The 16409-nt window shown below is 43.9% G+C and overlaps 1 protein-coding gene across 1 annotated transcript; it reads left to right on the top strand.

The window, feature by feature from the left end:
- The first annotated feature begins 382 nt into the window (after nucleotides 1-382).
- On the top strand, nucleotides 383-7831 carry LOC128724353 (uncharacterized). The gene is made up of 5 exons (XM_053818080.1): nucleotides 383-406; nucleotides 466-1135; nucleotides 1213-1281; nucleotides 5781-6834; nucleotides 7684-7831. Exons 1-5 carry the CDS (start codon nucleotides 383-385, stop codon nucleotides 7829-7831), a joined length of 1965 nt encoding a protein of 654 aa, XP_053674055.1.
- The last annotated feature ends 8578 nt before the right edge of the window (nucleotides 7832-16409 follow it).

Genomic DNA, 16409 nt, shown 5'->3' with positions numbered 1-16409 from the left:
TGCTCCCTCCATCTTAAGTAAGATAAATCTCACGGCTCCTAGCAGGTCGTTGAGACGCAGACAGTTGCTGGCGGTTGACTTCCGGCGTAAAGAGTACGGCACCATTGACCCGATGGTTCAAATGGCTAGGGAATTTAACGAGATGTGCCATGTGATCGACTTTAACCATTCAATGTTCAGTGTTAAAATGCGTCTACGTGCCCTTTACGGCTTGTGATTTATGTGCTTATCTATTTATTTGCGTCTGTATACTTTGTGTCATGTCTGATATGCGTTTTCTTGTTAAGCTTTGTTTGATTGATTGATTGATTGTTCTGTCTTGTAGGCCACTCGAGCCAGAAGATTTAATTAGTCGCAGATACTTCATCTGATGAAGTTAGTGATGGAGCATCTGACGAAGCATCAGGTGTGCTTCCTCCCTTAAAAAGAAATAGAATCGAATTGATTGGAAATATTTCGAGTCAGAGGGATAGTGCGATTGGGACTCACGATCACGAGGACATTATACCGGATGAGAACGTCTGCTCTGAGGCAGATGATGAGGCAGTCGAATACGATGATGTGTATCGTATGTTTGATGACATGTCTTTAAAAGATTGTTTTCGACACCTTGCTGTTGCACACCAGCTCCCCCGTTCGGTGGTCAATATGATGCTGGCCATCCTACGGAAGAAACTAGATTTAAATCATCCTAAAGATGCACGGACATTGATTGGTACACCAACCCGTGTTAGTAGTCAAGTTGTGCCTATCCGGAGAGGTGATTTTTGGTACGGAGGTTTAAAATCTGTCCTGATAAAATACGTTAAACCTGCAACTGTTTCAAACATTTCTGCTCCTGAAGAGACACAGTTTTCATTAGATGTGTCAAACGACGGGCTACCATGGAACAAAAGTGGCCCAACTCAGCTTTGGTCCATTCTTATGAAGGTGGTAGAGTTGCCAAAGCTTCCGATTATGACGGTGGCCACATTCAGTGGAACGGCCAAACCGGCAAGCATTGAAGAGTTTTTGCGGCCGCTAGTAGATCAGCTGAATGAAATTCAGCAAGGAGGTTTGAGCGTTGGCGAGAAAACGTTGAATTTTAAAGTTCGCAATTTTCTCGCTGACTCGCTGGCTCGAAGCTTCATAAAAGGTAAGATACATAAAGCTTATGAAAGATGTGAAACATTATACTAATAGATCTGTTTAATTTTTCTATTTTATTTTCAGCAACAACAAGCTTCAATGGGATGCACGGTTGTTTAAAGTGTTCTTGTGTAGGAGAATACATTCCCCAAGGTCAGTACGCCTCTGACCACGAAGCGATAAGGATCGTTTGCAGATCGCTCGTCCAGAAAACAAAAATCTATTCTAAATGTTCCAGTGCTATCTCTCTCTCCCGTTATGGGGAAGAGAAAACGTAAAAGTGTTAAAAAGGTAGGAAGAGCATCTGCCAGCTCTTCTGAAGAGACATGCGAGGCTGCTAATGGTGTTAGTACAACAGTCTCTCCTCCAGCTCAACCATCTGGGCCTAAACGTACGTGCCTACCTGATCCCGATAAGGGGTCAACAACCGTTCCGAAGATGTGCGAGTCTTCGCTAGCCCCAAGTCTCAGTGATAGCGACATTGATAGTCTGGGTGAATTTCGAGAGGTTCGCTCCCGTCGCCGATCCTCCATCTTAGCCTCAGCTGTCTCTGATATGGCTCCTAATACTAGTGCGTGCTCTGTCACCACAACCTCGTCCGCTGCCTCTTCATGGTAAGCAGTGGACCCACCGTCGCCGTCGCCCTCCGCCGATCACGGTTATGCAGCCACATGTCGACATTGTTCGTAAAGCCACACTAATACGCATGAATGTCAACTTTTACACTCATGCGTATCCGACGGAGAAACCGTACAAGATCGTTGTCCGAGGATTACCGTTGCTTGATCCGAACGAGATCGTCACCGAACTCCAGGATAAGTACCATCTGAAGGCATCCTCTGCATACCACATCAAGCGCCGTGCAGAAGATACACGCAAGTATTATGACTGCATGTATCTTGTCTGTTTTCCGAAAGGAACAGTGGATTTGGCCGGCCTTAAAGTGGTTCGTAAACTTTGTGACCTCCTGGTTACCTGGGAGGCGTACCGTGGAGGACCACGATCGGTTACTCAATGCCTGCGCTGCCAAAGGTTGGGGCATGGAGATCGAAACTGCTTCCTTCAACCAATCTGCGGAAACTGTGCCCAGGAGCATCTACAGTCCGCTTGTATTTGGACGCCCCAGGCTGCGCCGAAGTGCGCCAACTGTGGCGAAAATCACCGGGCCAATGATCCGAACTGCCCTTCTCGCATCCGGTACCTAGCGACGCGCCAGAAGTATCCAGTCGTAAACCAGCCCAACACTAAACCAACGACGACCTCGTCTTCAGCTTTACCCGCTCCCTTAGCTTCACTCTAGGCCTTCCCGCCTTTGAAGCCTTGCACCGGTAAAGTTCGAGCCAACTCGTCGACAATTACTCCGCACTCATCATCGGTTAAAAATCCCGTGAACAATGCTCGAGTTTCCGCTGTAGCTCACGCTCCTCTCGCCAAAACTCCCGCCAATAACAGTTTCCGCCAAGACACGTTCCATAGTTTCTGGTTCCACCGTCGCCCCTAGCTATCAATATGCTATGTTAATAGCTAAGGGGATGCAACCCCAGTTTACTAGTCCGCAAGCCGAACCCGAAGAAGAACTGCTCATCATGGATGCCGTGATAAAGTTGATCATCGAGTTTGGACCGCGCCTCAAGCTATGCCGCACCAGGATCGAACAAATTTCCGTGATCGGAGAAATTCTCTTTCGCTATGGGTAATCTACGAATCGCAACATGGAATGCTCGATCAGTTAGTGGAAAGAAGATTCAACTAGCTGATTTCTTAAACACACACACTATTGACATCGCTCTCATTACTGAAACACACTTAAACCCAGCGCTGAATTTTTCACTCGCCAATTATCATCTTATTCGTCTCGATCGTCGCGATTCTCCATCGCGAGGTGGTGGAGTTGCTATCGCTCTGAAACATGGTATCACGTACACACCGCTACCGTTCTTCAACACATCTGTGTTGGAAGCCATCGGCATTAATATCAAGTCGACCTCAGGATCCATTAGGATCATTGCTGCCTACTGTCCAGTTCAGTGCAGACGTGCCCAGGGACTTGATGTCGCCCTCAAGCGGGACCTAGCACTCATCACTCGTACTCAACATTGCCTGCTTCTGGGAGGTGACTTAAACGCCCGACATCGCCTATGGGGTAACAATCGGGAAAACTGTAACGGTAAACTGCTCTTCAATCTCGTACAAGAGGGGCACTTCACTATCGAATTTCCCGACAGACCTACGTACATCGCACCTAGTGGAGCCTCTAGTACCCTCGATTTTTTCCTTACTAACATGGCAGTGGGAAAACCGATCACAATGGATGAACTTAACTCTGATCATTTCCCAGTGATCACAGAACTTAACCTCGATGCAGTTAAAACCCCGGTTAGCTGCCGCAAAGATTTTCATCATGTTGACTGGGCTCGATTTGGCCGATTGGTGGATAGGTCTATACAGCCGGTGTTGGTAAACCCTGTTGGAGTCAGCTCCATTGATAATGCCATTTCCGACATGGAAAAGGCTATTAAGCATGCAGAGGCAGTTTGCGTCAAGCAAGTTCCAGTGACCCGAGAATTCATTGTCCTTGATCCCTACAACGATCACTGATTAAGCAGAGAAATAGCACTAGGCGACAATTTCAGCGTACAGGTGACCGATACTACAAATGTTTTGCTGCATCGCTGGCTAGAATGATCTCTTCTAGAGTAGATGAGATTAGAAATAATAACTTTGGTTCATTAGTTCAGAGCTTGGACGACAGATCTCCTGCTTTCTGGAAAGTGGCAAAAGTCCTGCGGAAAAGACCAAAGCCAGTTCCACCATTGTTATCTGGGAGTAAAACCTTGATCACCCCAGTTGAAAAAGTCAAAGCTCTTGCTGATCAGTTTGCATCTTCGCATCAAATCGGAGCCTCTCTGACCAGTCCTCATGAAGCAAAAGTTTCTGAAAGCATGCTTCGTCTGCATAATACTTCAATAAATATGCCATCTTCTGCGAAGATCACGGCTGACGGAGTCCGCCAAGCGCTGAGACGGATGAGAAATATGAAGGCGCCTGGATTTGATGGAATCCATAACATCCTTCTGAAGCACTTACAAGACAAGACCATCTATCGGATCGTCGAGATCTTCAACTCATGCCTTATATTGGGCTACTTTCCCAGTGCCTGGAAGAGTGCTAGGGTAGTTCCTATCCCTAAACCAGGGAAAGATCCAACGCTCCCTGCGAGTTACCGACCAATAAGCCTTCTCCCTTCAATGGGAAAGCTGTTCGAGAGATTAATCCTGAATCGCATCCACGATACGGTAATTGAGTTGAATGTGCTTCCGCCACAGCAGTTTGGCTTCCGGACTGAACACTCCACTGTCCATCAACTGCTTAGACTGAAGGGCACTGTTTTACGGAATAAAGCAATGGCTAGGTCAACCGTGGTCACCTTGCTGGATGTCGAGAAGGCATTCGACAATGTTTGGCACGGTGGGCTTATTCATAAACTTATAGGTTTCGGCCTTCCCGTGTACATTGTCAAGATGCTAAGTAGTTATTTGAGAGAGAGGATGTTTAGAGTTGCGTTAGGCTCGGCTCTATCTGACCAAGTAACAATATCGGCAGGAGTTCCTCAGGGAAGTCTACTAGGCCCGATGCTATACATATTATATACAGCGGATATACCTGTACTACCCAGTGACGGTCAGATATTTCTCTACGCAGACGATACTGCCATCGCAGTGAGGGGTAGATCACTAGTCCAATTGAGGAGCAGGGCTCAGCGTTGCCTGCCAGTATTCTTCAATTATGCTGCAGTCTGGAAGATTAAAATCAATACTTCCAAAACCCAGGCGATAATATTCCCTCATAACCAACGTTGGTCTCTTCGTCCTACTCTACAAAGTAGGCTAGTGGTCGAAGGGCTCCCTATCAATTGGTCGCCAGTAGCAAAATACCTAGGGCTTATATTTGATCATCGTTTGCTTTTCCGAGCCCATGTTGAGTCTATTATTCACAGGAGCGCCATACTTATGCGGAGCCTGTATCCGTTAATATGTCGACGGTCTAAACTGTCCTTTACAAACAAACTCGCCATATTCAAGCAAATTGTCTTACCGGCTGTGCTATATGCCTCGCCAGTTTGGGGATCAACTGCAACAACACATCGTCACAGACTGCAGATTATGCTCAATCGTTGGTTGCGCATGATCGCTAACGTTGATCGCTACATACGGAAATCGGAACTGTATTCGATTACCAATACGCAGCCCCTAGATGAGATGTTACATAGCATCCTGCATAAATTTCATAAGAGATGCGAGGCACCTCCTCATCTCCTCATAAGGAATCTCGTTCTGGATTCCTAGCGCCTCCTTTTATTTATGAAAGGATTACTGTTACAAAAGTAGGGTGTAAGTTAGGGTAGCTCCATTAATGTTAAGTAGGCTAGTAAGTTTAAAGTAAAAATTAAGTTATCAATATGTAGTCATGGTTTCACAAACCACTTTTCACATGTTTCTTTCCTCACAAAACTTTTGCAATCGCCCACGAGCACTGCACTACGCAATAACCTTACACCTGAAAAGCTAACTAAGCTGCATCCTGTGTATTAATCCAAAACTACCTGTAAATACTTAAATACTTGAAATATAAACTTATATATATTCCCCAAGGTAAAAAAGTTATTTTCGATGCATTGGATGCTCCCCTGCGTACGGACGCATGCTTTCGATCAAGAGTATGTGCGGACCACCATAAATTGTGGCGTTCGCCGTTAGAAGATTTAGATAATTTTGATTTGATAAAAAACGTGCCTGTTGGCGAGCGTTTGCACCTAATTGATCTGGGGGTGACTCGGAAAATACTCCGAGGGCTTCTAGAAGGCAAATTTGACAGATGCCCTCTTTGGTCCCCTCAACTAAAGGAAGCTGTGTCTGGATTTTTAAAACAAGTACAACTTCCTTCTGAAATACACCGTTCGCTTAGAAGCGTTCGGTATGTCGCTTTTTGGAAGGGTACCGAATTTCGTACCTTCCTGCATTATACGAGTGTTGTGGCCCTGAAAGACTGTTTAGATCCTCACGTAAACAGTCACTTCTTACTCTATTTTTGCGGTATAACAATATTATCTTCTTCGTTCTACCAGCACTTAAGGCATCGTGCGAAAGATTTCCTTTCCAGATTAGTAAAGGATTTCGGCTCGATTTATGGTCGTACTCACTTAACAAGCAATGTCCATAATCTTCAACACGTATATGAAGAGGTTGCAATGTTTGGACCGCTTGATAATTTTTCTGTATATTGCTTCGAGAATCATTTACAGCAGATCAAACGTTGGGTTCGATCTGGCACGAAGTGTGCGGAGCAAGTGGCAGGCAGAGCACATGAAATTGCCACCATATACATGTCTGCCAACATCTCTGCTCGCACATATTTGAAAACAAACGGTATCGGTTCACACGTGACCGCCGATTTTGTTCTTTTACCAACATTTAAAGATCAATGGTTTTTAACCAAAGATAATGGTATAATAAAATTTTTGGAAGCCAAAAAAACCTCTTCGCTTCAGTTCTCCGTTGTTGGAATGCGGATTTTGTCCCAGGCGGCGTTATTCGAGGTGTCTGCAGAAGGCAATGAAATACTAGCAACCTCGTCTGCAGACATCCTTCAAATGTCAAATGGGCACGGAGAACTTCCACCACGAGGTGAACTTGCACCACGTTCGAGGTGAGCTCCTGCGAGAGGGGCGACCCGACGCTGTTCATCCGGACACCCTGAACAGGTTCCTGCTCAGCCCACCAGAATGTTGGAATGTTGCGAAGCTCGTGACGTCAGCACTCCAACAGGACGTCAGCGCTCGCGGAACAGGAGGAGCAGCGTGCGGCCATGCGGGCGGCCCACAACGAACGACGGAAATAAAGGCGTCAGACACGGACACCACTTTCCACCACAGAAACACGGGAGCGCCGAGAGGCGTTACAGCCACTAGGAGCCTTCTAGGATGTGAGGATCCAATCCACCGAGGCTATTCATCGACGTCATCCTCAGACGTAGAACCGGCTCGGATACCGGATGGTCGAGGAATGCGATCGGAGGCATCAGTTGTTACGGCAGCGGAAGCCGATCTACGGAACCGATACTCATAACCCCCCTTCTGACTAGCTAAATCCCTCACGAGTAGGTGCAAATATAAGGGGGTGGGTGCTAAAACCGATACAAAAGTGCATTCAAAGTGGACATCGACGATCCGTTCTTTGCCAAAGCTTTTGGATGGGCCTCACTGAGTGAGTACAAAGAGCAAGAGACCACTATGGAAACGCTATCATCCACAGAAGTTCCGATGAACCAACCATCATCATCATCATCCGTGATATCCATTGACAGTGGTGGTGGTACGACGATGATCGTTCTCCGAAACGGAATACGAATCATTGTGTGAAAAATTCACCCGTTTGGAACCGTAGTCGTGGGCGTACTCAAATCCCGCGGATGCCGGGTTAGGTAATTGAAAATTATGTTCACGATCCGGGAGCTAGCTAGAAAAGCTTGCATCTGCCGGAATACTTTACTCTGCAGCATGTGGAGCATGAAGCACTACCGACAGCAACAACGAGAAAAACGTAAGCGTGGGGAATCGGTCGACGAAAGACCACCATCAAATAATGTCTTCAACCTAAACTGTGACTTCTCGATGTACGAAGTTAAAGACTCAGATTCGGATTAGATAGAAAGCAGTGTACTGCAGGTAAGTGTTGTTCTAGTTTTAGCAGGAAGGTTAAATCGAGACGATTAAATAAATCAACTATAGATGTTAAGAATGTCTAATAGACGATAATTTCAACTGGTGGTACAGAATAACTTAAAAGTTATCAATTTGCTAACCGATAAGCAAAACTTTAAGTATTCAATAGCAATTTTGAAATAAAAATCGTTAAAAATGAATTTGTCGGCTCTTATATAACCCTTTCACTATCTTGCGATTTTGGATAAAATGTTAAAAAGTTTTCACGTAGCATTCCACATCACAAAATTTCACCCTTCTTACAAGATAAAAGAGAAAAAGTTTTGCAAATGGATAAGGTAAGTGTCGGATTTTTATTCTAAAAGGAAGTGTTTGAGTGACAGATTACACGCACTCTGCGCGCCAGTCTTCGAACTGCGAGCAAAAAACTGAAATACCTAAGACGCTCAAAGCGCCTTCACACACTGGTCTCGGGGGAAAGCGATCCGACGGAACAGACCGATGCGACTGGTCTACCTTCCCCACATACTTGATGCGTCCCATAGCGGTAGTTGGGGAGAGCCGGCAGCCGAGTGTCGTAAGCAAGAAAAACTCTTCTGAGCGAAACACGCGACTGTCCCACGTCGAGTTGAGGATGTCTTGGCTTAACTCGTCGGCCTTTACGAATCAGTGAAGGCGCTAATGAGCGGGAAGAAGCGGCGTTAAGTGAACTACACCAAGCCTCGCAACCGAGTCAGCAGCCGCCTCAACCGGTGCATGAGAGTGAAAAGACACTCCTTGGTGCGAAGCAGCGGTCAGTATGGGTCGTGTGGAGTGGTCACATGTCACTTGTTCAAGACGTGCTGATCATTACGATAACACCTAACAGCAGCCAAACCGTGAACGGGCTTTAAGCCAAGATAAGCGATGCCCCTGCGCTGACAGACCCCGAGAACATACTGTGTACAGTAAAGGTGCTGCCGGCCAAAACTCCAAGGATTTCTACAAGCCAATTTTGAAAGATATCCATATAAAGCAAGCTGTATCGCAATTTTTAAGGAGGATACAACTTCCTTAGGAAGTTCACCGTACGTTTAAAAACGTACCGTATGCTGGTTTTTGGAAGGCTTCCGAAAAACGATCTTTCCAACTATGCAAATGGTGAAGTTCTGAAAGATTGTTTCGATGCGCAAGGCTACAATCACTTCCTGCTCTATTTTTGTAGTGTAGCGATTTTATCATCATCGTACCACCGGCTGTTTTGGTCTAGTGCAAGAGATTTACTTTCCCTATTTGCTAAGGATTACAGCTCGATTTATGGTTGTACACACTTGACATCATATCACATGTCCATAATCTCCCTCCAACATGTGTACGGAGAGGTTGCTATGTTTGAAGCGCATGATGACTTTTCTGCATATTGCTTGGAATATCATTTGCAGTACACATCAATCTTTAGATTATAGCTGGCAAGAAGTGAGCAAAGCAACACGACAAGCAAAATTTGCGATGTATCGTCCGTCTCGACGTTTCATGAGCTTGTCACCTCCTCGTTCCATACAAATTTTCAAGCCATAGCGTTGTGCATGGGTGTGTTTCCCATCGTCGTCTGTCGTTCTGTCTGTACCAAAACTATCACCGCACTCGTCTAGAGCTTCAAACCCGTACCGACCCATCGTAATGTAACGATCACTCACATGGAATGTTGAGGTTCAAAGGCATAGATGTTGAGGTTGTAAGGCACAGAACGGTCGCGAAATTGAAAAATTTGTAGCAAAATAACTAGTAAAGAATACCGCAAGTCTGGTCCATTATATAGGCACTGTAAAAAGCGTTTGACGAAATATGGAACGCAGAAAATCGAGTGAAGTGTGAGAGCTCATAAAACCCAGTTACTACAAGCGAATTATCTTGATGATCACCAAACCTGTGAAGGGGAGGCCGTGAATCCATCAATTAAATAGTGCCATCGAAGACGATATTCACGACAGTGACGACGACGTCGTTTATTCAACCTGAGTATAATTAATGTGCACAGCTCGCACCTTGGGAGCAGCGATTACGACAAGGATGCTTTTTATACGCAGCTGGAGAGGGAGTACGATCGCTGCCCACAACACGATATTAAGATCGTCATCGGAGACCTCAATGCTCAGGTTGGGCGAGAGGAGGCCTATAAACCAACGATTGGAAGCTTTAGTGTCGGCAGAATTCGGTGGTTGGGGCATGTCATGAGGATGCCGGACTCATGCCCCACCAAGAAGGTGCTCACCAGCGACCCGTCCGGCACAAGGCGGCGAGGAGCTCAACGTGCTCGGTGGATGGACCAAGTGGAGCAGAACCTGCGGGATATCGGATGCAACCGGGGATGGAGAGCTGCAGCCATGGACCGAGCTACCTGGAAAGCGATTGGTGACCAGGCCATGTCACTAAGACGTGCTCAATATTGAGCAGGCCAGCAAAGAAGAAGACAAAGAACGGAACTGACTCAGGAGCAACAGAAAGGACAATAGAAATAGAAATGGCAACAGAGAAGGTGCTTGGTATGTGGTGGAACACGGAGAAAAACGTGTTCACCTTTAAAATCTCACCACAGTATGAACCGAAATTATTACTCGACGGGAGAGCGCCGACAAAGAGAGAGAGATACTACGCATACTAATGGCAATATATGACCCCATGGGATTAATCGGTCACCTTCTAATGTACTTGAAGATTCTGCTGCAGGAAGTTTGGCGGACAAAAGTCACATGGGACCTTAGCCCATGCAGCAGGTGGTACCGTGGACCAGACTTCTTGTGGAAACCGTCAAATGAATGACCAGACACTACAACACGGCCAACTGGAACGAACGAGGAAGTGCGATCTACCGACAAATGCAACAGGAGGTTAATGCGGATGATATTCGATCGTTGAGCGACAGTGAGCGTCAGAAACACCCGTGGAGCCAACCGATAAAGAAGTCGAGCCCGTTGTACAAACTGAGTCCTCTAATCGACGAATATGGCGTTCTTCGTCTAAGGGGAAGGATCGACAAGTGTGTGTGTGTGTGTGTGTGTGAATGGGAAATAACACGAAAAGATCCATAATCAACCCAAGCCAGCATTATGTTACCGATCTATTGATTGATTGGTACCATGAAAGATATCGGCACGCAAACCATCAAACGACCATAAACGAGATCAGGTTGAAATACCATCTCTTGCGATTGAAAACCGCTTATAGCCGAGTAAGACGCAGCTGCCAGTATTGCAAGGTTCGTCATGCTAACCCTCCGAATCTTGCGATGGGAAACCTCCCATACCAACGACGAGCTGTGCCTATCAACAACCGTTCTCCTACACCGGAATCGATTATTTCGGCCCGATGATACTCGCAGTGGGCAGAAGGACCGAAAAACGGTGGGGAGTGATGTTTACCTGCCTCACAACCCGAGGCATTCATATCGAGGTTGCGAACAGTCTTTCCACTGACTCGTGTGTGTTCGCGATTCGTAACTTCACTGCCAGGAAAGGGATGCCACTAGAATTTGTGAGCGATCAGGGGACCAACTTCGTGGGCACCTCGCGCGAGACCTTAAGTAAGCGTCTGCGCTAGTTGATTCGGATCGGCTAATGGCAGAGTTTGTGCATCCGGGGACGAAATGGATGTTCAACCCTCCAGCATCGCCTCACTTTGGAGGATCATGGGAAAGGCTGATCCAATCAGTGAAAAAAACACTTTCGTCCTTCGATCTCCCCCATCATCCCACTGACGAACTGCTCCGTGCTAGGCTGAGTGAAGTGGAGCTGATCGTGAACTCGCGACCGCTGACAGACGTTCCGGTTGAAGATGAAGCCGATTCCCCACTAACGCCAAATCACTTCATTTTAGGTAGTTCGAACGAAAGCAAGCCGCCGCTACCGTTCGATGATTCCATCCCAACCATACGTAGGTCTTGGAAAGCAGCACAACGGTTCGCGGATATATTCTGGAAAAGGTGGGTGAACGAATACCTACCGACGCTGACAAGACGAACTAAGTGGTACCAGCCGACCACAAGCCGCTTGAAGAGGGGGACTTGATGTTGATTGCGGATAGAAACAACCCGAGAAACTGCTGGCCTAGGGGACGGATCGTCAAAGTTTGTCGTACGATCGACAACCAGCGGCGAGTGACAGTACATACGAAGAGTGGTATGGTAGAGAGACCAGCCGTGAACATTGTACGCTTGGACGTCGGCACAACGAAGGAAGACCACTAAAGCAGGTATGCCGTGCCGACGGAACGCGTGAAAGTACTATACAGTTTAGTACAGCGTTTGACAACACGTATGTCTGTACTCCTGTCGACGGTGCACTCAAGCGAGCCACGAGGATGGGTTAATAACAACGACCCGGGCTGACCGACGGCCATCGCTTAAAGGACAGTACATAAAGAGCGAGATTGATTTATCAATTATATCATCGCTAAAGATAACCGTGTTTTTTAAACCTCTCGTGTTTTTAAGAAATAAATTCTTGCGGTTGCCGAAGAGCCGGCAAGTTGCGTTCGCCACAAGGCTATTATAAGTTTAAAATCCCCATTAAAAACACCGGATATCTGAACTTTTCTTCTCTAATACAGTACCGTTTATCTTCAAAAGTAACGACACCTAGGTACAACCATCTTTTCAAAATTTTCTGTGCAGTAACTATCCCTTTCACGCCCGCAGAAGAAGTTGACGGAAGTTTGCTAATAAATTTTACAACATTTATTATGACCATCTCATCTCATCCCAAGGCCAAAATTTGCAGCACGTTTAAAAAGTTCACAGTTTTTACCGTTGAATACATCTTTCACATCGCCAATCGAAAACAATCTTAAACAAATCCTTAGAATCCACAAAAGCCTAGAATAAATACAAATTGGGTATCATCAGAAATTGAATGAGTGCCAACAACAAAGAACAAAAATGCCATCATCAACAACATTTTGCTAAATTTGTATAACAAAACCTAAGCTATTTACTTCGTACAGAGCATACATTACTACGGGTTTATGTAAGGAATTAAGAAACTATCATGAGGTCAATTATTTTCCGATGGCATTCCCTATGTTAGTGGCTAAATTAATTCCTTCGATGAAGGTGATTTTTTGTAAACGATTGTCCGGATTCCGGGCTTTGTTTCGTCAATGACAATCAATGTCACTAGTAATGTGTTCAAAATGCTGTTCAGAAATGCATCTTTAAGTTATTCTACCGATTTTATATATTCAACATTTTTTAGCGATTTTCTTATGTAACTTTTCCGATATTTCTACCATCCGTGAGACAATTGAAATATTGATGCAATCATTTCCAGTACAACTTTTTACTCTTTAACACAGGCTCGTTCCTCAAACACAATGAGCTATATTTATATCTTATAACATATTTTTATAAAATATAATATATTAGAACATATGGGTTATATTATAAGCCTTTTTAGAAAGCATGAAGGGATAATGCTCAATTCAATGGTAAACGTGACAAACGTTAGAAATATTGTGACTAAAATTACACTCACATTTTTTTGTAATGTTGATATCAATTACATAGTTTTCTTGGCTTATGAATATTTGCAAAATTGTATGTGAATTTATACGAAATTACGAACTCCAGTTAACACAACTGATTTTCACCCGGGATGAAATGGTACGCAATGTAACGAAATACATCTTTTAGCATGCAATGTGATCTGAAAATATACAAAAATTGTATCATAGGTTTTTCATGCGGTTGCTTAGTTTGCCTAGTATTTTTCAACATACAGCTGTATGAGAAGCAGTGATTAATCTTGTCTTAAGTAAATAAAAGTAATGTATACCGATACAATAGTAAAAAAATGGTTGATAAAAAATCAGATATATGTGCTTACATTTTGCGGGCAAAAAGGGTTAATTTTATTTTCGCGTTTGGTTTTGCGATAGTGAAAAATGTACATCTAATCCACCATTTGATATTTTCGATTATCACAAAACGTTATCGCCAGACTGAAATAGAAAAAAACGAAACGGCAAGATGACAATCCACATGTAATGAACGTAAGCAACGCAAATCATTCATTAAAAAATCGTCGTCGAAAAAGGAACGTTCTTCATTATGTATCGCCGACCAAAAAGTTATTATTGCCCAAGTAAGTATCATTAAAAACCGCTTCTCGTTACAGTAAAGCTCATAGTGAACGTTTTGTGACATTAATTTCTTTTCGTCTAATCAATTTAGGCACATTCAGCGAGTGGCAAGTATCTTTTGTCTCCATATCCTCTGGAAATCGTATCTAAAGCTTTGCTTTCTTTCTGACTCTAGGCAATCTGGGTTCATCGCCACTGTTACGAGAATCAACGTAGCCAAAACCCCCCACAATAACAAAATGAAATAAAATAAATATTTTTTTAAGAACTAGCTGATAAACCCGATTTCAATCGGGTCGACGTAGTTTAAGAAATTATAAAGGCGCAGTTTTACTTATGCTTGTTTAATTCAATTTTTGATATGTATATATATTTTTCATTTAGTTGTTTTCATTTTATATACGTGATATCTAGCTTCGTCTTTGAATATTTTCTATGTCATTTAATTCACTTTTTGCTGTTGCTCTTGGCACATCTTATCCAAATGCTCGATACAGCCGAGAAAAAAATTGAGCACATAATTCTAAAGAGCTTCAACGAGGCTTGGAGCACGCCCACGGTCCAAGTTTCTCCCCGAGCGTAATACGGATACCGCATGGAGAGACCGATCGTTTCAAGTTTCATAAGTGTTTCAGGATGTGGTGGCCTGTGGACAGCGTGCAATGTCATTCTCTAAGACCAACCACCACGACAAGTGCTGTTCAAAGGCGATGACACTGGATGTAGCCAACGCATGTAAAAGCGTTAACTGGGCAACGATTGAACACTGTTTGCGCCAGACAGAGGACCCAGTTCCGCTCCAGATCTTCCGACGAAGATGATTACCAAGAACGGACCGCAGAAGCAAGATGTATAATTTTAATAGCTGTTTTCAGGTTCTTTGCTTTAAATATCATTAGTTTGTAGCTAATCTAGTTGGTTGGTTTCTATAAAAAACCATTGATAAAATTAGTTATAGTTAATTAGTTGAGTTATATTCCATTGCATTCTGTAGCTGAGGTGTGGGTTCTGTGGGGAGGTTCAGTTCAACTTTCGCCTTAAAAGCGCTCGATGGTATCTCTAAATACATTTCATAAATTAGCAAATGAGATTGACTATTATTAATCTTAACTGGATGTTCTAAATATTGTTGTAAAACTACAACTTACTTACCAAATTTCATCCACAAAACAAACCCTCAGATTACGAAAAAAAGTTCATTATTCGGACACATATCAACATGCTTCAATCACTAGGAGTTTCTCTTCAAATATTCCGCCAAATGGGCCCCAATGGCCAACAAGCGACCCGATGGCCGTGCTGGATCTGTTGGTGTCAATCGAGGTAGGTTAATAGTATCCGCAGGAACTACTTTAGTTTCTGTAGTGTTCATCGGATTTCTTTTCTGGATAAAATTGTGTAAATAAATTGTGGTTAAAACAATGTTTCGATCAACATCGGGTTCAAGGTTGATAACCGTATGCAAAATTCTAAATCTATTAGCTAATATACCAAGAGCATTTTCAACTACTCGTCGAGCTCTGAGCTATTAAACCAAACTTCCCAAAAACCACATAACCCTTCCTCATCCAGAGAGCTCTAAAATTGCTGGGATAGTGTTATCACTGCTTGATTTGTTAAACATTCTTTAGCCTCAAATATTGCGGTGGGCAATCTCCATATTGAAGGGATTCATCATGCGATGGCTTGAAAATTGTCCATGTCTGAGTATGATGATTCATCTTGACGATTAAACATTGAAACGATCATGCTACTACAATGAAACTGTAAACACTTTACAGGGAAGGTTGATTCATAAAACAACAATTATATACAATTATATAATTACGGTTCTAAGCTAGGCGTGGAGGGGAAGTTGGATGAGACATTACATACAGTGAAATTTTGTACACAATCAAATACTAAGTCATAGAAGCAGTCGCAATCCAACCCATTACGGGAAATCTTGTTGTATCACAAGCATCCAGTTATCTCGCTCGGGAAGCTAAGACTGATCCTGAGAAGATCAAAAAGGTACTTGAACACGCGAGCGATGACCCACAAAACCCAATTTGTAAAGTAGGAGATTTTATCGCATACGGGATATGATAGGGGTTGCAATGCAACATACCAGTACTCATCAGGGACCTTCGCGACTCATTTAGTTTGACAATTCTTTTTTTTTTTAATTTTTTTTAAGCAACTGAGGTAGCTACGCCTATGGCACGATAAAGCGCAATCATCGTCTAGTCAATGTACCTCCTGTAGTGACTGAGCAAAGAACATCGACTATATGAAGTACAGCGCGCTAATCACCACTGAATTGAATTAGAATAACAAAACCCAAACTATTTACTTTATACAGAGCAGTCGAGTGTATGTAAGGAACTACAAAACTATCTAGTGGTCGATTATTTCCTGATGATATCCCGAATGTTAGTGGCCAAATTAAATCTTTCGATGAAGG

This window comes from Anopheles nili, chromosome 3 (genome assembly GCF_943737925.1).
Source record: "Anopheles nili chromosome 3, idAnoNiliSN_F5_01, whole genome shotgun sequence".
Lineage (NCBI taxonomy): Eukaryota > Metazoa > Arthropoda > Insecta > Diptera > Culicidae > Anopheles > Anopheles nili.
The sequence above is the reverse complement of the archived record's forward strand: the minus strand, read 5'-3'. Positions and strand labels throughout refer to the sequence as shown.